General features: G+C 42.7%; 1 protein-coding gene across 7 annotated transcripts in view; it reads left to right on the top strand.

Moving 5' to 3' along the window:
• ATG13 (autophagy related 13) overlaps nt 1-25,415 on the top strand; it is a 46,628-nt gene that overhangs the window by 3,662 nt on the left and 17,551 nt on the right. For 6 of the 7 annotated variants that reach the window (XM_034769534.1, XM_034769531.1, XM_034769535.1 and 3 more), the window contains exons 2-8: nt 5,325-5,406; nt 6,340-6,420; nt 13,192-13,311; nt 13,944-13,990; nt 15,362-15,502; nt 23,350-23,390; nt 25,036-25,132. In XM_034769534.1, the coding sequence (XP_034625425.1) occupies nt 5,338-5,406; nt 6,340-6,420; nt 13,192-13,311; nt 13,944-13,990; nt 15,362-15,502; nt 23,350-23,390; nt 25,036-25,132 (596 nt within the window). In that variant the 5' untranslated portion in view covers nt 5,325-5,337. Of the gene's footprint in view, nt 1-376; nt 435-5,324; nt 5,407-6,339; nt 6,421-13,191; nt 13,312-13,943; nt 13,991-15,361; nt 15,503-23,349; nt 23,391-25,035; nt 25,133-25,415 lie in introns of all 7 variants that reach the window. The other variant, XM_034769532.1, reaches the window with a different exon arrangement.

The following is a 25,415-nucleotide window of genomic DNA, read 5'->3' as shown; positions in this document are numbered from 1 at the left end:
GTGGAGCCAGCCTTCCTTTCCACTTTTAGAGGGGTTCCCTTCAGGTCCGGTTAGGCACTTTGGTGGTAGCCAGTGTGAGGAAGTAAGATAACTTCTGTGACTAAACAGATGACTTCAGTCCCTAGCACTGTCTCTCTGGCACTTTTTACCAGCAGGGAAATTCATTTTAGAAATGGAACAGAGTTACTCATCTTATAACAAAGCCTCAGCAGGCATGAGTTAATGGTCAGGTGCTCCCATTCATACGTGGAGACATGCTAATCATCAAATTACATGCTTTAGACTTGCCAGGACCCAAGTTCTGGGATCAGTGTTTCCCCTGAAGTTATAATCTCCTAACATGGAGCATTGTCCTGTGCTCCTTGCTCCACTTTAGGTGCTGGTGACATCAACTGTTGCCAAGAGAACAGGATCCTGCACTCAGTACTTGGCAAGTAAGTAAGGGAGGAATGGCTTTTCAAGTGTTTTGTGAGTGACACACACACACTGTGACTAACTTGGAATCTTAATTAGGATTCTTTCTGTGAGGTTTTACTGCTTATTAAGGTAGATGAAAAGGGGCATCTGCTGAAGCAAGAGGCTATTGGGAATTTGATAGTGTCCTTTTTGAAACTAATAACTGCAAAACAGTAAAAACAAGGAAGTGCTTTATTTACATGAAGAACAGGAGTACTTGTGGCACCTTAGAGACTAACAAATTTATTAGAGCATAAGCTTTCGTGTATATAGAATGCATCCGAAGAAGTGGGCTGTAGTCCACGAAAGCTTATGCTCTAATAAATTTGTTAGTCTCTAAAGTGCCACAAGTACTCCTGTTCTCTTTGCGGATACAGACTAACACGGCTGCTACTCTGAAACCTTTATTTACATGGTGTCATGAAAGCATATGGCAGTTTTTATTACTAGAGCCCCTTACATCCCTCAGGCAGGATGAACTAAAAAGTAGCAGAAGTCAAGGGAGCTGAATTAGATTAGATGTGGGGAGCTAGATAGACATAAATTATTGTTGTGTGGAACAGAATGAAAAATGTGTGAAATCTACAACAGACCATTTCAGAAAATGTGAAATTGGATGGGAGCTAATTAAATTTAGCTAACTATCCGTGCCGGTGGGGTGGGGGGCAGTTTAATTAATGCTGATGTAGCTCTCTGTTTAAACCGAGTAATTCAAACTATTTGCTGTGGGGGATAATCTAAGTGCAAGTTGCACAAATGAGTTTGTTTTAAAGAAGTTTGTCACTGGAAAAATAAAGTGAAGAGTTTGCAGGAAAGTTCAGAGCACAGTTGGACTTTATATCTGAAAATCTGAATATTTGTAGAGGCTCCAATTCAGCCAGCGCTGAGCCATGAATCCCTAGCCCTGCAGTTCAGTGCAGCTCCTGATTCACTCCTAAGAACAATTCAGAGACCTGCTCTCCCTTCTCAGTTAATAGAGCAATGAAAAGAAGTTGAGTGACCAAACATGATCACACATTCATGGATAACATATCTGCATACCATATAGATGCTGTGTTGCTGGGTCTTACAGCTTTGTTTACAGAAAGTTTTACCAGATATATCGTTCTAGTTATACTGGCATAAATCCTATGTGGACACTTATTCCAGTATAAGGGTGGATTTTTGTTTGTTTGTTTGCAGTTTAGCTTAAAACACTTCCCAAGCTAAACCAAAAAAGACCCTCTTCTACTGGAATAAGAGTGTCTACACAGGCCGAATAATCATATCTGTTTAGGTTCTTTCTCTGTGTAGGCATGGCCTGACTTTATATAGTGGCTAGATTTTGGGATGATCACACAGTGAAGTGGTGACCCACACACACTGTTACTATTGTTGGCAGCTGGGTTTAGCAGGTTCCATATATAACTGTCAGTTCTGTCCTTTCACAGGTAACAATGACACTACACCTCAACCCAAACTGAGCAAAGGAATTGGTCTTTACTTTGCTCTTAACCATCCTCAGAAGATGATATTTGAGACTGAGTCTCAGGTTAGGAAAACAACAGAATAAACAGATTAACATTCAGTTTTCAAACACCCATGTAATAAAGGGGGAGTTGGTAGTGATTCCTGTGTTAGGTTACCCAGCACTTTCTATTACAAAGGATTATTGGGACCTTTTTCTAGAAGCTCATTGTTTCCAGTAGATCTTTGATATTTGGCAGGGGAAATTCCCTCTGGCTACAGAAGTGCCTTTATCCCATGAGATTCTATTCAGATTTGGCTGAGCTATAAAGTATTAAAAATTGCCATTTCCTTTCTCTCACTTGTGTTCATTAGGAAAATTTTGCATGTCAAAAATTACAACGTGTTCTGAGGCCAGGGTCACGCTGCTGTTGTAGCAGCAGCACACACTGCATCAGGGATGATACAAACGTTCTAGCATCAGAAGGTTCCCTCCCTCCCCAGTAGGGGGTTCTTTATGTATTATGAGAGCTATCAGACAGGGATAGTTCCCACCTCAAAAGTATTTCAGAAGAGCCCCTCATTTCACTCTGCCTTCAAGACCAATCTGTCTACTTTCTCTTGGTTATTTATAAAGGTGCTTCTCATCTTGATAATCTGAGTGTCACCATCCTTCTTGCTGAGCAAAGACTTCTTACTCAGAGCCAATTTACACTGCTCTTTAGTTGGCCAGCGAGGTCACTCTTGAGTTATGCTGAGCATTCCTGTTCCCTCCCCCAGGGGCTTTTTGTGGTCTTTCTGAAACACTCCCAATTCCTACCAGAACAAGAGAGCTCTGCAAATGGGGACATGGCTTTGGTAATCATTGATTCCTATATCAGTCTCATGTCTAGGGACCAGAAAGGATTTGGCTCAGATGCCAGGTTTCCTTTCACAGCCTCCCTTGCACTACAGGGACTGGGTTCCACGCCCAGCTTGACTGGGTCAGAGGGGATAGGGGAGTCTAGTTCTTCTGGTAGTGGAGTTAGTCACTTCTGACCGGATAGGTCACTTCTCTCTAGTTAATGCTAACTGATTTACACCAATTGTTTTCATATGAGATCATTAAGTGTTCTAAGAAAAGTGCCAGGCTCGAGGGACAATGTGAATACAAATCTGACCTTCCTTTTCCTCTCTGGTCATTCGTAGACAGTTCTCTTCCCTCTACATTGCAGAGTAAGGTCTGTAGCTGTACTGCAGTAGGCATACCCATGCTAGCTTTAATCTAGTTCACACAGGTAACAATGGCAGTGAAGATGTGGCATGGGCTTCGGTGTGGGCTAATGCCTGATTACAAGACAGCTGGGGACCCTGGGTACATACTCAAGTTCCTAGCCCACACTGGGGTCCATGCCACAATGTCTTCAGTGCTAATATTGCCTGTTCTAGCCACTTTTAAGCTTGCACAGGTATACCTACCCACACTACAACTACAACCTAAATTGCAAGGTAGGCTTATATTAAGTCAGTGCTGACCTGCTGCCCCAACATGGGGCAGTGTAGTACTGTACTGTTGGAGTGGCCTCTTTTCAAATGGTGTTTGCAGAGCACTAACTAAAATACATGCTTACTGTCCTTATTCAGTTGAGATGTAAGATGAAGGTTCTGGCCACTTTTGGTCATTAAGATCATACAGCACTTCCTGGGTGAGCCGGATGGTTATCCTCTGTGCCCTAATCAACTTTAATTTGTGTTATGACATTCTTTCCCCCCCAAGTAGTTTCAATCAGATAATATTCTTCTGGTGCTAAATTTTTGTGCAGTGTTGCTGTGTGCTCTTAAACTGCCCATGCTTCCCAACCCAGCAGTAGCTGCATTTCAGTGATTAGCCAGGTGGTCCATAAATATTATTATCCATCTCTTTCTGGATAAGAGAGTCTTCAGAAATGCAAGTATATTTTATAGCAATCATACTTTGCACTTTTTCAGAGTTCTAAGCCCAAAGCAGTTTTTAAACCTCTTCCTCTCTGGTGTGGCATTTGTACAGCCCATCACACAAGGAAACTTGGGACTCGTGGGGTTCTCGCCTGTACTTGGTAAAATATATCCTACAGTTAGTTGTAGCTAAACCTGCAGCCTAGAGACCATTACTAATAAAGCAATGGAAGCCATGTTCAGTGTCAGCCTAAGCAAGGGGCTGGTAGTGTAGCCAGACTCCATTTTCTCCAGAGGCAGAGCTGCTATTACGTATTATGTATGACTTCGGTACCTGCTAATAATGGAGCTGAGACATTTGAGGCTCCAGGATCCTAGTACCAACAGGCCTGGTTTGTTATTTCAGTGCTATGAATTTCAACAGCTTAAGTGGCCTGTGATCTGAGATCTAGCCTATCGCAATTGATCACCCTCTATAACTGTTCTAATTTTAACCCTCCTTTGCATTCCTTTTCTTCCTAGTTCTCTTTGTATTGACCCCATCTGTTAGTCACATGATTTTAACCCCCACAAGTCCTGTATGTCAGACCTCTGGCAGTGGCCTTTGATGCTTATGAGTTCTTATGTTGGTCTCTAATATCCTGTGAAGGGGAACACTTACCGCCAGTGCAGCTTGGTGGTTGGGTAGGGGTGTGGCAGGTTGAGTGCTTCCCAGGCATTCCCCTTTTCTACTGCTGCTCCACCCTGTGATGGTCTGGCCTCTCAGAGATTCAGCCCTCCAGCCGGGGTCAGTCTTTCAAGTCTACCCCTTTCAGAATATATATAAAGAGTCCAGTAACAGGGAGGCTTTCAGGATCAAGTGAGGGATTCAGGCCTTCCCCCTTGAGTCAGGGCCTCATAGGAGGGTCTGGACTATCTTCAGGATCTTCCTCCAGCTAGGTTCCTCACCAAAGGATAGACTCCTGCAGTTGTCCCTCTTTAGGGGTTGTAGGGACCTTCCCCCCCCCCCGCCCCAGCTTCCAATCCAAGGCCCAAGGGTGGGCAGCTAAGTGCTGCACCCTGAGGTGCTATACAACTGCTTCCCTGGATCACTTCATACCTCCCCTCTCTTCCCACAGAGTAAAGATAAAATTTCAGACCTTCAGAATCTCCCATCCCCTCTTTGCAGGCTTGGTCAGGCCACCATAGTCAGGCTTCAGGCAGCAAGAGCACCTTTGGTGCTGCTTCCCAAGACCACAGAATGTGGCTCAGCTCCCTTCCACTATCTGCTTGCAAGTGAGCTACTCTACTTCCCTTTCTAAGCTCCTCCTCCAGCCTGGGCAAACTTTGCAAGTGCAGTGGGGTGGGACCACCTGGGCCCCAAGCCGCTCCATAACCCCTTCCTCTCCAGTGTGGGGCTTATATACCCTATCATGTGGCCCAAAGTTTTGAAGCAGCTGCTCCAAATCCCAAGATCAAAGTAGAAGGGTGCGTGACCGTTTTATTTCCATGTTTGTTATATGTTTCAGATTTTCATGTGCAATGGACACCGATCTCAACTCCCAGGACAGGAAGGACCTGGACAAGTTCATCAAATTTTTTGCTCTGAAGGTAATTTGTGTTTCTTGTTATTGGGACATTGGTAGGAACCCTCTCCTCTGAATTCACCTTCATTTATACTGAAGTTAAACCACAACTCCCCATGGGTAGAGTTATAGGCTTGTATATCTGTTAATAACCAAACTGAGACGAACTGAAGATAAATGTAGATAGAAGATTTCTGTTTTAAACATTTATTTGCCAGAAAAGGGCTGTTTTTCAGCAAAATTGTCATGCTGTAAAGCCAAATTGTGGGACCAGAATGCCCTTGTTAGCTCTGTGCCACTTTCCCCTGTGAAATTGACAAGGTGTGACTTCATCAAGCAGCCTGGCCAAGTTTAAGTCTTCGTTCACTTAAGTAGTATTTCCTGCTGAGTCCTGATCTTCTCTTTCTGTCCATCTAGGTTCTTATATAGTACTCAAAATTATAATAGCAAAATACTTCTTGTCACACGTTCACAGGTAACTTAAAAATTGAAACCCCTAACTCTAAGTAGTTCCCTGTCCTGTTTAGGTAGGTAGATACTGCAGTGATGGATGTGCTATAAATGCATCAACCGATAGACTCAGGTTACCTCTTTATGTATCTCCAGCTCCAGGGTGAAGTTCCATAGTTTTTTGGTAGAATTGATTCAAATGCTACGACCCTGATTATGAAATGGCTTCAGTGATTCCTTATTATTGTTACAGGGACATGGTCAACTTAAAAGCATGCTTCTGTCCAAAACATGTTTACCTGCTGCTGTTATAAGTAACACCTTAGGTGACTATAGTGGAAGGAGATTAGCAAACCCCACTGATCCTAAATTCTAATCTCCGCTTAATCCTTTTCCAAAAGTGAGACCATTTAACTGGTGTCCAGCTGCCCTGAATTGGCACGCAATGCAGGCTGAGAGTCCTAGAGTGCTCTAGAAATCAGTGAGCATTTTTGGCTTTCTCTTTCAGACTGTACAAGTGATTGTCCAGGCCCGACTTGGAGAGAAAATCTGTACTCGATCATCATCCTCCCCAACAGGCTCTGACTGGGTAAAGTCATGTTACTTATAGCAATCCCATATCTCTCTCATCTACTTTATCATGTTGATAATATGGGGAACGCTTTCAAGTAGGATATAAAAACAATACTGTACAATGTGTTGATTTTATATCTCGGCATGTACAGTGCCACCCTGGCCTCTTCCCAGGCTGAGGAGAGGTTTGTGATTCTCACCAGTCACTTCTGCCACATGACCAAGACTTGTATCTAAGTTCTGAAGGAGGGTCTTTACCTCTTCATTCTGAGGTTTGAAGCCCTGATAAGAGGTGAGGTATATAAGGGCAATGGGGGGCTTCTGGATTCTCCATGGGTGCATACAAGAACTAAGTGAGGACAGAGGGGTGTGTTTTGCCTTAGTACCCAATGTACAAGAATCTAATTAGAGCCAAAACAAATGTTTATTAGTAAATATGAAAAATGTAAGCCAATCTGGGATTTGCCTGTGTTGGACTGTGATTCACTTACTCAGCAGCTGGGTCTTACAAATCCTTATGAAGGCGAAACACTCAGCAAGTGGTGATCAGTTACTTTGCCCCCAACACTCCCCACCGTGAAGCCACAGAATCCTTTCTAAGGCTTTATCAATGCTTGTATTTCATATACCTCTCTTCTCTTTCCCAACTGCCTAACCAAGCTCCTAACCTTCTAAATCAATGCAATTAACTTCACTACTAGTATGGCTTGACACTTACAAACTCCACTGATGTCATTAATATCCATGAATGTTTCCTGATACTGTATGCTAATTCCCACCATGGAGGATTGCCCAGTGTATCTGTATCACTCTGACTATTTTGACTGTCTTGTCTGAAGGTCAACAAATGTTCTGGGTGTCTCCTCATTAAGGCCTGCACATTTAAATGCGGTGATGATATGACTCTGCTTAGCTATACCACAGTGTCTAGGGTAGCATCAGTCAGAGGGGCATCAATTGGTATATTGTGGATCTCATGCTGGGGAACTGGAAAAATTATCTTGTCCCCTATGTGGGCAACTCTTTTTGGAACTAAGCAAAACATTGGCCAGTTATAACATGTTTGTGTCCCATATTGGAAGTGTCCGACCCCATGTGGCTACACAATATTTACCTTCTCCAGCCTTTGCAACCTTCGCTTGATCTTGTCCCCATTGCCTCTGTACTGTACAATTCCAGGTTTCTTCATTCAAGGTGAACCCACATGCCAGCAATGCAGTATATCACGACATAACCAAGTGCCATGCCTCTTGGAACAACATGAGGTATCTGGGAATTTCCAGTCTCCCCCACACAACCTTACTAATATCTGAGGACGTGACATATTCCTTTAAGATGTAACCTCTCATGTTTGGTTCCAACGTACCTATGGACCGGACACTATACACTCTCAATGCCTCCCTTAGTCCTGTGGCCACTAGTACTGCTAGTACCATAGGAAGGATCCATGATTCATCAAGCTTGCATCTTTTCTCAGCATAATAGATTCTTGAGTAGCACCTAACCCTGCACCAATATACTCGTTTTACTTTTGTCCATTGTTCCAGCATCTTATTTTTATGAACTAGCATCTTCCTCTCCCATTGAATTTCTTTTAGTGCTCCCTGTAGCTCCTGTATTAGGAAGCTGCCATACTATGAACCTTTGATACATTAAGATGGTTTATAATTTTTCCATTTCATTGATTACTACTTCCACTTCCCTAAACACCTATCCTATTGTTCTAGCACCCTGAACATGCTTTAAATCCTCCCCAGATCTCATTCTGTTGTTTTTCACTTTAAAAGGTTTTGAATTGAACTCACATTTTCTTCCCACAATACAATCTATATGATTCCATGCTGATGTTCCCAACTCCTATTACTGTTTCTATATCTCTCTTCCCCTGCCTCTTCCCCGTCTCATGCCACCAAATTTCCTCCAGTTCCACCCCATCCACCCCATCCATTGACTGTCTGAAATTTTGCAGTGCTTTTGCTATCATTCACATATAGAAGTGCGTATATTTTGCATGACAGAGCTCCTGTGGTAAAGTAAAATTGATTTAAATTCAATACTACAGGTATCATTTGGAACTATACGTTACTATACGTAGTCTGATAGTCACAATTTATTACTAATCCATTGTCAGGTTCTACTTCTGTTTCTGTGGATGGTTCATCATCTTGCTTAAATTCTGGAGTAGGGGGCATTGTTACTCCAGTATGTTCAGGAGTGGTAGTGGTATTTTGACCATCCTTAATCCCATCCAGAGAGAAGGTCTGGCATATTAGATAGACTCCTGGGCAGTAGTTCGATGAGCTGTTAAAGTAACTCTAATATTTCCTGTATGTGTTAATTCATGGCATGCAGTTTTTAGATTAGCCATTACCATCCCATTTAAACACACTGTCCCCACCTAGATCACGTCCAAGTCCCTGCTCCTGAGAGTTGTTTGTGCTCCAGGATCCTCCACGCTGGCTGTTCTGCAGTCTGTATCAGAACACTAGGCTTTCCTGCATGATTACCCAGGAACCATAAGGCTAGGGCAGTGGTTCCCAAACTGGGGTTCGTGAACCCCTGGGGGTTCACGAAATGTTACAGGGGGTTCTCGGGAAGCATGGAGCCAACAGCTTGGAGCTTTGGAGACTTCCAAGAGCTAAGCAGATCAAAACAAGCATATCTATCACACTGACGAGATTTAAACTTCAAGACTCCTTTTACGAAATAGAAAGGAAGGTGGATATTTTTTGCTGTTTTTAAAATTAAATAGGCTGCTAGTGTTGTTTTTAAATTATTATGAAGAACAAGTTTAAGCTTTGTTGTAATGTGCGTTGTTTGCCTGGACTGCTCAAGACCTGAATGCTTGTGTAGGAGGAACTCTTCGAGTTGGCTTCTTAAATACCTTCATGCTGTTTCACATCTGATACTCCTTGATGAAACATGGGAGCCAGAGGTGCCAGTACGGGGGGGGCGACGACGATCATGTGCCGCCCCCACATCAGTGTGCCCCCCCCCATGGGTCCCTCCCCTTTTTTCCTTGCCCCCCCCTTTTTCTGGCAGTGCCCCCAGGGTGCATGGCGGCTTTGCACCCGCACCCCTTTTTTCTACTGGCGCCTCTGATAGGAGTCTTGTCTTTATAACAGGCTTAATCACAAGCTACAAAAGTGAGATCTTGGAAGAGTGTTGCCGTTTTCATAATGTAATAAAAACACTGTAATGATAAATAATAATTAATAAATAGTGTGTAATAAGTATGTCATAAAAACAAATTTTATATTTCCAAGATCACTGCTTTCATAATTTATGCTGAGGTAAGGGAGAAAATCCCTGGAAATATTCATTTTTAGGAGGGGGTTCACAAGACTTGACATTTTAGTGAAAGGGGTTTGCGGGTTGTTTAAGTTTGGGAACCACTGGACTAGGGTGACATTCTCCCCCTCATGCACTGTCACCATCTTGTTCTGCTGTATCACAAATTCAGTGGACCCCAATGCAATGCACATTATGCCTCTCATGGTGACCAACACCTGAGAGACAACAAATATTCTCGCTTCTCTCTTTTTACATCAGTAGATTCACTTCTGTCCTTTCCCCTGTATGGTTTCAGCTGCATAGCATGCAACCAACCATCAGTTCACCACCCCTTTCTAATCTTTTACCTGAACTAGATATACTGATGCCCTATCCTTGTCCGTTACATGGTAGCCACCCTCCCAACTGGCTTTTGGAAAGGGCTTTTTATCTGAGACATGTTGCAGAAGTACCTGATCTCCCACTTCATACTCCTTGCCAGAAGTTTGGCCATAAAAATAACTTTTCATTTTTCACTGGGCTTCCCCTAAATGAAGCAGCTCACATTTTATTTTTATATTTCAGTTTTTAATACATTTTTCACAGGTGAGATTTTTTTTTTTGGCCTGGTCTCTAACTGCTCTATTTTAGCAACATTCTGTTTTACTGTTGCTTTTATTTCTTTATTCTTTTCTGAGTCTCACCCAACTTAGATATCTGTACCTCTGCTGCTACAGTTAAACTGTCCTGACAGACTGTTAGCTGCTGTGTTCATTTTTTTCTTAGCGTGTACAAAGTATTTCCCCCACACACACTTTTAAAAAAAATCAATATTCTCTTTAACACTTAAACGTTTAACACTTGCATTACCCCCAAATATCTAGTCCCTTCGTAGCTCTGCAGTGTTCTTGGAGTTGTGCAAAACTCCTTTTAACTTCACCTTACTTTTCCTTAAATCACTCAACTTCAGTTTTTCATTGTGAAGTAGGATATTTCCCAAGGCCTCACTAGCGACTAAATCCTGGGATGTAAACTTTTTACCTTTTTGCCCAGAGTGAAATGTTTTCAGCCAATGTATTCTGCATCTTTAAGTTTCTGTCTCTGCCTTTTGTACTCATATTTTAGTTTAACACATTTTGTAGCTGTGACTGCAGTTTCCTAAGAATCATGGGCCACAAAAGTGTAAGCTACCAAGACATCTAAGGGTTTAGTAAGCCAACAAGTGGCTTCTTGTCCTGTTGCTCCAATCATGGTAATACACTATTGTGTTCCATATCCCGCCTGAATTCTAGATGTTAGAGACAGATTCTCCACTATCAAGCAAAGCATGTTTATGGATGCCTCCTATAACTGATGATACATTGGGGCATTCCTGCTCATCCAAGGTAAAGTGGGTAAGGATCCTGGATGAGTGAGAGGAGGCTCAGTGTCCCTATTGGGGGATGGATGAAGCAGTTCCAGCCAGCAGACCAGATGTCCTGTTCCCTAGGACATCTCTTGAAGCCTCCACATATCCTCCTCCAGTTCCTCATTGCACCTCTCTTCCTCGTAACAGGGGATCCATGGGTGCTTATAACCACCTCCTTTCCCTCTGCCACACACACCACCATACCCAGGGTTTTCTGTTCTACCCTCGGAATTGGGTTCCTGGCCATTTTCAATCCTGTATGCTTTAGCCTCATCCACTGGGTCTTTATTTTTACCTCCCAGGATGTGGTGAAAAGCACATTTAGTTTAACCCCTCTCAAACACCATTTTAACTGCCTCTCTAACCTCTGGAAGTGGCCCATCTATAACAAGTTGTGGGTAGTCTCAATCATCACAAAATAGATTATTCATGACCAGAGAACAAGCAAAAAAAGTCGCTCTTCGTGTTTGTCAGGGGGCTCATTAGGGTTTCTGCTTAACTGCAACAACAGTGGTGATTGCTGCATCAGACCAGAATAAAACTCAGATAAGCTCTGCATACAGGAACTGCCACTATATCCGGCCTCTATAGCACTGTGGAATACGCAGCTAAACCCCAGAGCCAACTCCCTTTTGTAAAATTCTCTCTCATCCCCTATAGTCAGATCACAAAATTCAACCTGCTCTCTAGTTTTCAGAAGCCACTTCAACACTTCCTCTATGCCCGTGCTTCTGGAGCAAGGGCCTATTTCTTTCAGTATGGCTGATATCTCCTCTGGTGAAAGGTTTTTAACCTTCATCTCTGAATGGGTACCACCCTGATTGTTTTGGACTGTGGACGTGATTATAGGCTCCACTGAAACAGGCACCATAAGGGCAGCTTTAGAGTCCAGACTGCTCAAGGAAGGAAAAAGTGGATTATAAGGAGGTGGAGCCTCCTTAGACAATACAACGCTGTGCACATTAATGCTTCCTCCTTCCAAAAGTTTCATTGTCTGATTAAAAGCACCTGTCAGTTCTGTATTCTCCAGTTGCACTGCTTCTAGCTGTGGTTGCAGAACACCATTCTGCTCCTTAAGAGACTCATATTCCTGAGCATTCTCAAAGTTCGTAGCTCAATTACCTCGTCTATCCGTTCTTGTGTTTCCCCCTCTGCATTTCTTTAACTTGAGTTTTATATTTTCTGAATTCCAGTTTCAGTGCTTCATTTTGTTTCACAAAAGCTCTGGCAGTCACTATCTCACCCTGAACTGTGCCTTTTACCCTTTTCTCAGCAACCTTTTTGTTGCGGAAAAGAGTGCTTTCAAGCACATTAGCCCCCACTTCAAGCAGATTCTGACTTGCGAGGATGTCCATCTCCTTAAGGGGACCCCCACCATGTCTTGTCTACATATCTCTCCAGCGACTCCACTGTCCCTTAAAAACCCCTTAAACCCCTCAATATCCTTAGGTCGCAGTCCCTGGGATATTGGCTGTTAGCCCAATCTACAAACTGACTAGCTTGCCAGAATGTCGGAATGAGATTCACTTACTCAGCAGATGGGTATAACATATCTTTATTAAGGCAAAACACTCAGCACGTGGTGGTCAGTTACTTACAAGTGGGAAGCTCATCAGGACAATCTCATCACAGTCGCCTCCAGCACCGGACAGTACAGGTTCAACCTTCCTGTATTACACAAACTTATGTATAACTTTTTGTTACCTTTTCTTATGCATACATATTAGTCTTTCATTTCCATGTTAACTGTCCTCCCCTGTCAGTACAGGTTTAGTGTTAGTTCAAATGAGTCTTTTCTAGCTTTTTAGTTACTTTCTTTTTGTTTTCTCACAGACATGATTACTCTGCAATTTCTTACACATGCACAGTTCTACTTATGCTTACGGTGTTAAATGTTATCAGACTAGACTCTTAATATTCACAGAAGGCTTCTGTCAGGCTTCAATATGTATTCACCCCCAATAATCTGGTCTGTAACTGTTGCAGTGGTCACCTCTTTAATCTGTTGTGTAGCAGGTTGCTCTAACTTGAGTCTGTCTGCAGTGTGCCACTGGACAGGTTTTCCAAAGGAATCTGACAAATTAAATAAGCTCTTTCATTTTGCAGTTCAACTTGGCAATCAAAGATATACCAGAGGTAACTCATGAAGCAAAGAAAGCCCTGGCAGGACAGCTACCTGCTGTTGGACGGTCAATGTGTGTGGAGATCTCTCTCAAAACCTCTGAGGTAACAACCCAGCCAAGATACATCACCATTTGTTGACTTGCCCCTTAAATTATCCGCCTAAGCTCTTATTCTCTTGCCCGAGGCCATGTAAAAATCTCTCTAGTCCTGCAGTGTGCTAGCATGCCACTGAAGATTAACATATTTTACAATGAAAGGGAAATCTCACTGCAAATTGGTGAGGCCAAACACTTAGGAGTGGGAGAGCTGCAAAATCAGCTTATTAGCTCACCTTGGGAGCTAACCCATTCTCATGTAAGCATGTCCTGAGTACAGCCTCCAGCCTACTTTTTATGGGGCTCCCTTGTCCCACAGTGAGATATCTTTGGGTCCTGCCCTTGTTAGCATATGCATATAATGAGGAAATAATGACCATCTGTTTACAAAGAATCAAGAGTCAGGAAAAATACTTTTCCTTAGAACAATGGTTCTAAACCTATTTACTATTGTGGGCCACATCCAATACTACCTGTATGGCCCTGAGGATGTCACATGGGCCGCAGCTCTGCGTTGATTGGGCTTCAGCTTGAGAACCACTGCCTTAGAGCTACATTGCTGTAACTGATTTTTAATGAGATGTGAAAGAGCTTGTTTGTTTTAAATGAGCTATGTTCCTGATCCTTTCTCTGATGTAGGGAGATTCCATGGAGCTGGAAATCTGGTGTCTAGAAATGAATGAAAAGTAAGTGTATGTTCCTCGGTTTTGTTTTGATTTTGTTTTTTTAATCAAATGAGCAAGTTTTTCCTGGCTGGCTGAATGATTGAGCACACAGGGGACCTGACCTGCAACTGAAAAAGCTATGGGGAAGAGCTCAACAGCATTCCAAGACGTTGCCAAGGGCAGATCAGAAGGTGTTCCAGACCAGCTCATATGAGAGGCATTTAACCAGCAATTGGAGCTGACAAGCTCTGCTGCAGTGTCCTGTGCTGTCTGGCATGCACCCTGACGTACATCACAGTGGTCAGCAACCTGGTGGGACTAGAGAGACCATGGAGAAGGAGAAAAAAGACAAAATATTCTCTTCTCAAGTGCAGCGAGATTTGTAATAAGTCCTTCAGGATCCCAGTATTATGCACCCGACACTGATTCTCAAGATCTCTGTGTAAAGGAATTTGGAGGCAAAATTGGCAGTCCTGCTTTTGTACTTTCCATCAGTTAAGTTAAAGGGAAACACTGTCATCTGCTTTTTCAGAGTACATACTTTTTCTCCATAATACAAAAAGCAAAAGCTATCTCATAGAACTGGAAGGGACTCTGAAAGGTCATCAAGTCCAGCCCCTTGCCTTCACTAGCAGGACCAAGTACTGATTTTGCCGCAGATCCCTAAGTGGCCCCTCTCAAGGATTGAGCTCACAACCCTGGGTTTAGCAGGCCAATGGTCAAACCACTGAGCTATCCCTCCCCCAAAACTGACTTCCTGAAAGTCACATAGGAAGTTCAGGGCAGAGTGGGAATAGAACCCACATATCCTAAATCCCAGTCCAGGGCACTAACCACAAGACCATCCCTAACAGAAGGATGTTTCTCCCAGCCTCTCCAAAACTGAGAAGTAACAAAGGAATGTAAGATTTGCCTGATCATATTAGATCATTGGTATTTCAAGTCAGACAAACCACTCCTGATGCTTCAGAGGCAAGTCCCTCCCCCATGCACAATGCATCTCTCCTGCTGTTTACTGTATGTCAGAGAAGAGGATTAGAAATTTAATTCTTTCTTGGTCCCCTGTGGCAATCAGTGTGTGCACTCAAGCATGAGATTCAATTACCCAGGAACTACAAATGTTAATCATGCTAAAGTTACCCCCTCTCTAGTACAAGGTCCTATGCCTTCTGCAGCAGTGAGTTCTACAGAATCACTATTTACTGTTTGTCCTGGACTGGAATAGGAGTCTTGGCCTGCTAGCCCAGATACAGATTACCATCCTGATGCTTTATTTCAGGTCTGACTATTACTCTAAAGCAAATATTAGATTACTGGCCCAACCCCCTTTTGGTGTAAACTTGTATTGCTTAGCTGGAAACACTGGACTAACTGCTTCTATGTGCTCTCTAGGTGTGACAAAGAAATCAAAGTTTCCTACACTGTGTACAATAGGCTGTCTCTGCTGCTGAAGTCCTTGCTTGCTATAACCAGGGTGACTCCAGCCTACAGACTTTCAAGGAAACAGGGCCATGAATATGTAATACTGTACAGGTAATGTAGACTGATATTCTGTGTCTGAACTGAAACAGTAGGAGACTTTTAGGCCCACAAAATATAGCTACTCAGTTGGAATTTGGCCAGAAAACCAAAGCCAACATCTGAAACCCATGCAAAAATTGCCAAAAGATAGATAATGATCCCTAATGACCAGGACTTCAGTGTTATATCTGATTTGTAGGACAGCATCTGCAGCTCGCCGACCCGCCCTGGGATGCTGGAGAACAGATTTAAAATGGTTTGGAAAAATGTGTGTAATTGTATATGTGACTTATGCACACAATAATTGTACAAGTATCAGAGGGATAGCCGTGTTAGTCTGAATCTGTAAAAAGCAACAGAGGGTCCTGTGGCACCTTTAAGACTGACAGAAGTATTGGGAGCATAAGCTTTCGTGGGCAAGAACCTCACTTCACTGACTTGCATCTGAAGAAGTGAGGTTCTTACCCACGAAAGCTTATGCTCCCAATACTTCTGTTAGTCTTAAAGGTGCCACAGGACCCTCTGTTGCTTTTTACAATAATTGTACATGCAGTTGAACAGTTAGTTGCATAACTGGTCATTTTGGCAAAAACAATTACCAAAGTCGTATATAGAATCACAATAAATGCATGCGCAAATTGGACACTCAAGGACGTTCCTACAGAACACAGTTTAAAAAGCTAGTTCTGGAAGAGGTCACTTCTTAAATCCTCAGTGCCACTTCCTAGGATTTTCCTGTAGATCTCCCACCCAAATACTAATCAGGCTCAGCCCTACTTAGCTTGTAAGATCTGATGGGCTCACAGCTTGAGGTAGGATGGTTAATCCCATTCTTTTTGACCTCAGGAAGTGGTTGTATAGAGCATTGGGGTGGTGAGTTGAAGCTACTACAAAGTCACAGGCTTGTTATCATGATTGGCACAGAAATTGTGAGGTTTAATAAAATTCCCATCTTTTCTCCGTTCTTGCCCACGTTGCTTGTTTCTTTAATGTGCAGGTAAGAGTGTAACGGGGTTCACTCACCGCTGAGGGTGCCTTCTTGTGGCTGGGTCTGGGAATAAACGCTAGTCTGGTCTAGTGCCCCCTTCTGCCACTTGCTCACCCTGTGGTCCTTTTCACTCTCCAGCACTCAGGGTGCTCGCTCTTCATCACCTCTGGCCAAGTCACTATATAGTTTTTCCCTTCTGGTGTATCAGCATCTCACTGGACCAACTGTCCAGATGCCACCTTCACCAGTACTGTGCCACTTCCCAGTGGCTGGTAGGGGAACTTGGGCCTGCCTTCTACTCTAGGTTTCAGCCCAAGGACCCTATAATCAGGGTACCCAATGTCTATGCCAGGGATAGGCAACCTATGGCACGCGTGACAAAGGCGGCACGCGAGCTGATTTTCAGTGGCACTCACACTGCCCAGGTCTTGGCCACCGGTCCAGGGGGCTCTCCGTTTTAATTTAATTTTAAATAAAGCTTCTTAAATACTTAAAAAACCTTATTTACTTTACATACAACAATAGTTTAGTTATATATTATAGAAAAAGACCTTCTAAAAACATTAAAATGTATTACTGGCACGCGAAACCTTAAATTAGAGTGAATAAATGAAGACACAGCACACCACTTCTGAAAGATTGCCGACCCCTGGACGCAGTCTCAACCCTGATTGCTCTTTTCCTGGGCTTCTTCCTACTCTGCCTTCCACAGGCTTTCTTACCTACAACTCCTGTAGGTAAATCCCTTCCATCAGGGCCAGGATGGGATTCTGGGGCTTTTTCTCCCCCATAGGTTTCCTCCTACCCACTTCTCTGTGCCCAGAGAGGAACTGAAGACTCTCTCCCTGCAATCCCCTTCTTTGTCATTGTTTTTTTGGCACAGCAGCCTCATCCTACAAGGCTATGGCTGCCATTTTCTCCATTCATTTTATGAAGAAACTTTCTTTCCATAGACTATTTCCCAGAATCCCATAGAACATGATGAACAGTTTCTTTGGTTTTGTGCATATTATACAGCCCACCTTTATGTCTTTTTAATCAGGTTAACTTATTATTTAATGCACAATGACCTGCTAACACTCTAAAAATTACTACTTCACGTTATGATAAACGTGGCATATAGTATTATCTTCAATTTTTTGAGTATGTGTCATAAAACCTTTGTCCCTTTGTTTCCTTGACCCATAGTTTTTTGCCATTCCTTTGCAAGCTTCTTCACAATCACACTTTTAAATTCTCCTCTACTTAAAGGGTATCTTAATATCCACCTCTACATGGTATCTTTGTCAGCCATCTCATATCCCTTTGTCAGCCATCTCATTTCCAGGTATTCTGATGTGCGTCAGAATCCATGGTATTGTTACACAGACACCTGCTTGCATTGTTTCCATAGTTAGAAATGACAAGTGAAATAATGTTCCTACTTTCCAAAGTCCCTGTTCTGATTGTCATAATGCCTGACATGGAATCAGATAAAATTGCAGCTGTAGCTGGTCACGCATCTCCTACCCAGCTCAGTGCCAACATTATGCCCATTAGTTCAGCTGTCAGAATGGTCCCATAATTTGGTGGCATTTTAGATTTGTGGATTCCAAGACTGGGAACACCGAAGGCTGTTTCCACTTTACCCATGCTGTCCTCTTTTGATCTGTCTGCATAGACTTGGCAAAGCTGGCCTCATTTTTTATAAATACATTCAGAAATTTGATTAGTCAATGTGTGGAGTCTTTTCTTCTCTGCGTTTGTTTTTTTTACATACAATTCCAAATCCACAAATGGGGAATAACTGCAGCTGTAATTTGATTTCCCATGATTAAAATTTTTAGTTCTCTCCATTTTTCTTTTTTACATATCTCCTTTACCCATTTTTACCCTCCTAGTGTGAGGAAATCTGTGGCAATCCATATAACTTTGTCTACTTACCTCCCAGCAATCCTCATATTTCTATTTTCATGATTCCCTTTTACCTTTGCTCAAAAGGTTAGATCTAATAGTTTCATCCTTAGATTTATAGGTCCTTCTTCAGTGGCTAGTTGTGGCACACACACTGAGGTAATCATTGCATCACATGCCAATCGCAGAGCTTGGGCCGGGAGCAGTTCCAGGTGTCTAAAAGTTGTTTTTGAGGCTGAACCAAAAGCTTGGCATCCGTTGTCTAAAACTGGTCTTATCAATGCTCCACTATACATTATCATCGATACCTTCTTATCTGCACCCCATTTGTTTCCAGCTGCGCTTTTAAGTAAGTTCATCCTACTTGTACATTTCCGTATGATATCTATGTGACCTTTCCAAGTTAACTTTTTATCAAGCACTATTCCTAGGAACAAACTTTTGATCTGAATTTTTTCCACCATAAAGAAATAAGTCCTAGTCTTCCTTAATTTTCCGCCGGGTTAAAAACATTTCCTTAGTTTTTGCATGTGAGAATTTAAATCTCCAATAATTTCTGCACTTGGAAATTCTCTGGAGTGCCTCATTTTTCTTTTCCACGGCTACTTCAAGTCTTTTATGCTTAGTTCATATAGCACGGTCGTCTGTAAAAAGGAAAATACTCACCCCCATCTGCACACTTTCCAGGAGGTCGCTTATCATAATGGAAACAAAGAAGGGCTAATAATATTCCTTGTAGAGTTCCATTTGTAAGCTTGTAGGTTTTGGTTAAAGCTGTTCCCTCTTTGACTTGTGTAGTTCTGTCCCTTAAAAAGTCCTTTATCCACCAATATGTCTTCTTTTGTTAATTCCAATTTTGGTTATTTTTATATCGGAGGCCTTCCCTTCATAGCATATCATATGCTTTTTCAATGTCCAGGAAGACTTATCATAGAGTTCTTAGTCCTTATGCTTTTTTGTACCTCCAGTTCTAGTCTCAATATATGATCATCTTATATATGTACCTATGATCAATATATGATCATCTCAATATATGTACATCTTCCTTTGCTGAAACCATTTTGTATCTGTTATAATATCATTTTCTCCAAGTATTCCACAAGCCTTAAATTTATCATTTTCCCCACACATGGTATGAGGGCAGTAGGCCCATAAGCATCAGGTTTTGTATGAACCCTGCCTGGTTTTTTAACTGGTATTACCAATGTTTGTTTCCATGCTATTGGCCCCAGTCCTTTGTCCCATATATTATTATATAACCACAATAAAATCTTTAAACTCCCTTCTGACCAGTGCTGGCGCATTTCATTATGTATATTATCTTTACCTGGAGCTGTATTTTTCCTTTTTCTAATGGCTGCAATAAGCTCCTGCATTTTTTAAATTTTTGTTTAACACATCATTAGTATATTCTCTCCAGCCATTTAATTGGTCACCATTTTTCCTCAATAAATCTTTCTTCTCCCAAAACTCATTGCTTTGATTCATATCACTACTGACCTTTTGGAAGTCTTTTGCGAAAATGTCTGCCTTTCCTAAATTGGAGACCTCAATTTCATTGTTTACAACAAGATCAGGTATACGTTTACTTTTACTTCCAATTCCATGCATTCATTTTGCTTGTATATTTTTGGAAGCTTAGAATCTTTGTACCATTTCCTATAGAAATTTTTCCAATTTTTGATAATCCTTTGTGCTACTACCTTACATCTTTTATAATTCATTAAGTCTTTACTGTTCATTGTGTGTTTTGCTTGCTTGTCTGCCTTATTTCTTTCCTTGATTACTAATTTGCAATCTTCATTACACCAGGGAACCAGATTTCTGAGTTGTAGGCAATTTCATGTTTTGTAGATGGCCAGATCAGTTGCTGCTGTCATTCCTTTTATTATATTATAGAATTCTCCCAAGTTGTCACTTACACAGTTACTACATAATTATTCATCACTTTTATATCTTAAAAAGGCCCCAATGAGCTTTTTGAAAATTCCAGCTAGGAACTTTGTTTTTCTACATTTCCTTGGCAATAAGTATAGGAAAGTGATCACTTCCCATTCTGTTATCTTTATGAATTTCCCAGCTGCATTTAATATGATTATTTGCTGTGGTTCCCAAATCCAAAACTGAAAAGGATCCATCCATTAAATTAAGTAGGTGTTCCTATATACAATATTACCAGGTTATGCATATCAAATTCTTCTAACCATTTACTATTTAGATCAATTTTCTTATTTCCGCATAGCTCAGTATGACTATCAAAGTCTCTGCAAATTATGAATGTTTATTTGACATTGACTATTTTTTCTAATTCTAAAATAGTTTATTTGGATTACAGTAGAACCTCAGAGTTATGGATACCTTGGGAATGGAGTTTGTCCGTAACTGAAATCAGCAGCTGAGCTGCGCAGACCCCAGCAATGCTTCTGCTCTGCTTTCTCCCCAGGGGTAGGTGTAGGGTGGGGACAGGTAGCCCAGGTATGCCTACCTTAAGATGCAATACAGGCACAGTACAGTACTTGATTTTTTTAAAAAAAGCCCTCTGCTGCTACATAATTGGTTACTTCCGGTTTCACATGGTGTCCGGTTGACTGGTCAGTCTGTAACTCTGGTGTTCATATCTTTGAGGTTCTACTGTGTAAACACTATAAATCTGTATTTAACTGTTTCTGTTCTGCATGGGAGTCTCAACAGCATTATATTCAAACCTTAGTTTCTGCATATCCATTTTGATGTAATTAAGTCCCTCTTTTATAAATATACAGACCCCTCCTCCTCTGATAGCCTCTTGATCACTCCAGAGTATATCATATCCTGGTAAATTGAACACAAGTTTACTTATTACCCATATTTCTTGCACACATGTTACATCAGGCTTTTTTCCCATTTCAAAGATGGCTTTCTTAAATTCTTGTCCATGGAATATTAAGCTATGTGCATTCCAACTAAGGATCATTAAAACCAGGTGGTTTAGATTGTATTATTGCCTTCATTTAAAATCACATGAATGCAGTCAATCAAGAGGTTGTTTATCTTTAGATATTTTGCTACTGCTTTTGCTATGACTTTAATCTTTTCAGCTTTTTCCCCCATCAGCAAGATGCAGTAAATTACTTCTGTAATGAATGTTATAAACATCCCTTTACCTACAAGCAATACATAATCTCCCATTCCTCTCTCATTCTCCTCCCTGAGTAGAGGTGTGTTCTGCTGCAACTGTGTATCTTTTCTCTCACTTGAGTATTTTTCTTTTTCTATTTTCTCCATTTGGGTATCTTTTCATGGCCTCAGCATATGACACTTCTTTTTTGAATTATTTTATTTTTTTGAATTTCTCTAACTTGTTCTGCTACTGAACATCTGTTATGTTCTGCACTGTGCTTTCCCCTGCAGTTGTTGCATTTAGGTTCTGTTCCTTTGACACAGTTGTCATTTGAGTGATTTCCTTCACATTTACTGTACCTCGTTGTTCCCTTAGAAATGGCTGTCAAAGGTTCGACTATGTGGCAATTATAGCACCTCATGGCAGAAGATGGGGGAGGGAATATATGGCTTAACCCAGAAATATTGATACCCCACCTTTAAGTGTTATGCCTCTTGATCCCTCTGTAGATGGCCAGTTTTCTCCCTCTCTTCTAAGTAACTGTTTAACAAACAATAGTTTATCTTCGCCTGTACACTTTTTGATATCCTCGGAGAATCCTAACCTTATTCCCTACATAACCCCTCTTGCTTATGTCAGGAATTTAGGCAATTGACAAGTAACTTTCATTTTCCCTAAGCTTACAGATTCCAGAAGTTTTTCAGCTTGCTCCTGACGTGTACAGTCTATCAATAGATCTCCCCCCTGCATTCTTTTAGCTCTTTGTAGGTCACCACCACTCTTCTTTATCCATTCCATTTTCAGGGGATTCACATTTCTTATCTTCACATCTTCTCACTGATTTGACAGTTATGAAATGTTGACTTTTATCCTGCGTTTGCTTTTCATTTCTGTGCATTCCTTCTTCAAATCCTGATCTATCAAGACTTCTTTTCCCCCTGTTTTGAGACCATTCTTTGTCCCCTGCTGCTTCTCCTTCGTAGTCCAAGGACATTTTATCTTTTTCTCCCCCTGCTTCCATTGTCAGTTTCAATGTTCAGCCAAGGACCAGCCACAGCCCTCCACCACCCAGACTGCTCCTCCGGCTCAGTCTCACAGTCTTCTGCCAGAACCCAGCACTCAGCCCAGTTCCAACCTCTGGGCAGGCTGGCCAGCCCACCTAGTCCTCTTCTGCCCTCAATTTCCTGACTTTTTACAAGCCCAGCCTGCTCCTGCACAGCTGGGCTTCATCTTCAATTAGTGCATATCAGTCAAGCCTGACTCTCCCCCAGGTGCAGCCAGTAAGGTTAATTGGTCCCTTTTGAGCCGCCTTAACCTCTTCAGGGTTTGCGTGGTGTGAATACCCCATCACATCAAGTTAGTGTCCTGTATGTAGCAAGATAAGCACCAATACTAGGACTCAGAATAGGCAGCTCCCCTTGCCTGGAATCCCAAGTCATTTCTGAGTCTCACTCTTGCATGAATCTGTAGACCTGTCACTGAGCCAGGTGGTAGGATTTAAAAAAAAAAAGAAATCCCTGTTTTTAATAGGACATGGGTTCTGATGTGTCTAAATATCTGTTCTTTCCTTTCTGATCAGATCCTATCCCAGCTTACAATGGATGTTGCTGCTGTCTTTTCCTTTTCCTTCCTCAGACAATACTGTATGTGTTCCTCTGATGGGATGGAATTAGCCATTTGGCTGGCAGACTCTTTGGGAATAGGCTTTCTAGCAAGTCCTAGCACAGTTTGCCAAGTGCAATATACCATCTTCTAAAGAGGAAAGATGGCTCTGATCGTTCCACTCCTTATGCTCCTTATTGAAACCATAAATGTATTTAGTTTTATGCCTCCGGATAGATTGTGTCTGATGTACCCCCTCTCTTCTTTCCCCCATAGGATATACTTTGGGGAAGTGCAGCTGAGCGGCTTGGGGGAAGGTATGGTTGTGCAATGGATATAAACTAGCTGATGGCTCTCTTCCAAATTGTCAGATGTTGTAATAGTATCCTAGTGTTATAAAGAGACCAGGCTTGCAGTTCACAAGTAATTTCTGTTCTGCTTTATCTGTAAGGGGCTTTATCTGTAAGGGGCTAAGGCAGGCTGCCTGCCTGTCCTGGCCCAGTGGCACTGGAACATTTTTAGTAGTGGGGGTGCTGAGGTGAGGGGTTGGCGGGGGTGGAGGGCCGGGAGCAGGGCATAGGCACGGGAAGCAGCACCTGCAGCCCTACTTCCCGTGCCTATGCTGGCACTGCGCTGTGCACGCCCCAGAAGCAGCAAACAACCAGCAGGTCCGGCCCCTAGGTGGGGGTGCTAGGAGGCTCCACGCGCTGCTCTTGCCTGCAGAGTGTGGAGCCAGGGCAGGGGGCAGCACGCAGAGCCGCGTGGGCCTCCCCAGGAGCCAAACCTGCTAGCCATTTCTGGAGCACAGCATGGCGCCAGCCAGGACAGGTAGGAACTAATCTGCCTTAGCTCCGCAGCACCGCCAACCAGACTTTTAACAGTCCAGTCGGTGGTGCTGACCAGAGCCGCCTGGGTCCCTTTTCGACTCGGTGTTCTGGTCAAAAACCGGACCCCTGGTCACCCTAGCCCAGGGCCCACTACCTTAGTAACACCAGCCTAGAGTGCCTTACTGGCCCCAGGCATAACACTATCCCCAACATGCCTACCCTGAGTAATCCTAATCCTAGCCCAGGGAGCCCAACTGACCCCCAGGCATAATCCTACTCTGTGGATCCTAACCCTAGGCCAGAGAGCCCCACTGAACCCAGGCCTAAACCTAGTCTGGAGAGGCCAACCCTAATAAATAAATAATAAATTAATGGAGATATCCCATCTCCTAGAACTGGAAGGGACCTTGAAAAATCATCGAGTCCAGCCCCCTGCCTTCACTAGCAGGACCAAGTACTGATTTTGCCCCAGATCCCTAAGTGGCCCCCTCAAGGATTGAACTCACAACCCTGGGTTTAGCAGGCCAATGCTCAAACCACTGAGCTATCCCTCCCCCCGAACCTTTAAAAACCCTAACTCCTGCCTGGGAAGCTGGGCCCTTAGCAACCCTGGCCATGGATCCCTAATGACCACAGGCCTAACCATAGCCTGGGGACCCCTACCCTTGGTAACACTTCCCCTAGCATGAGAAGCCCTCTACTGACCCAAGACATAACCCTTGTCCAGAGAGGCCTACCCTTAGAACTTTGACAACGTTCACGATGATGGTCACTTCTACTCTAGCAGTCCAGGACTGAAATAGTAGAACTGAGGTGCAGCTGTACGGTTTAGGACTGGAATAGCAGTAGGTGATGCCCCTCTTTCCTGAATGGCATCAGCAAAGCTATGTGTGGGGCCAGGACTGGAATTTCAGGCAGTGCAGCTGCCGACGGTGACAGTAAGACAGATACCACAAGACAACGTATTGCTGCTGTTTTCCCTTCCTGTTTTTGTTCAGAGCTCAAAATGGAGGGATTAATGAAACAAAGTTTAGGAAGATATAATCCAGATTGGGTGTATGGAATAGAAATAATCAACCTTTATGACCATCACAAGAAGCTAGTGAAACTGATAACCACTCTTCTATCCCTTTAGGTTTCCAGACTGTCCGTGTTGGAACTGTGGGTACCCCATTGGGCACCATCACTCTGTCTTGTGCCTACAGAATCAATCTGGCCTTCATTTCAACCAGGTGAGGAAACATGGTCAGCCCAAAAAGCATCTTCTAAGAAACCATTAAGCCTCTCATTCCCTGAGCCCTTAAATCTCTTCCTCACAGTTCCTCATTCCAGCTTAGGTATTCTCACATTAAACATCCTCCTGGATCCTCAAATCTTGCAGAGGGGGAGTATTTGGGTAGCCCTGAGCCAGACTCCAAAACACCATGTCACTGGTTCATGCTTGGAGTTGCAGGGTTGAATTGTGGCGATGCTCTGGTCCCCATTAATAGATACAAGGGACTCTTTGGGAATGAG

The sequence above is a fragment of the Trachemys scripta genome, chromosome 4 (assembly GCF_013100865.1).
Source record: "Trachemys scripta elegans isolate TJP31775 chromosome 4, CAS_Tse_1.0, whole genome shotgun sequence".
Taxonomy (NCBI): domain Eukaryota; kingdom Metazoa; phylum Chordata; order Testudines; family Emydidae; genus Trachemys; species Trachemys scripta.
Note: the sequence above shows the minus strand (reverse complement) of the source record. Positions and strands in the feature narration are given on the sequence as shown.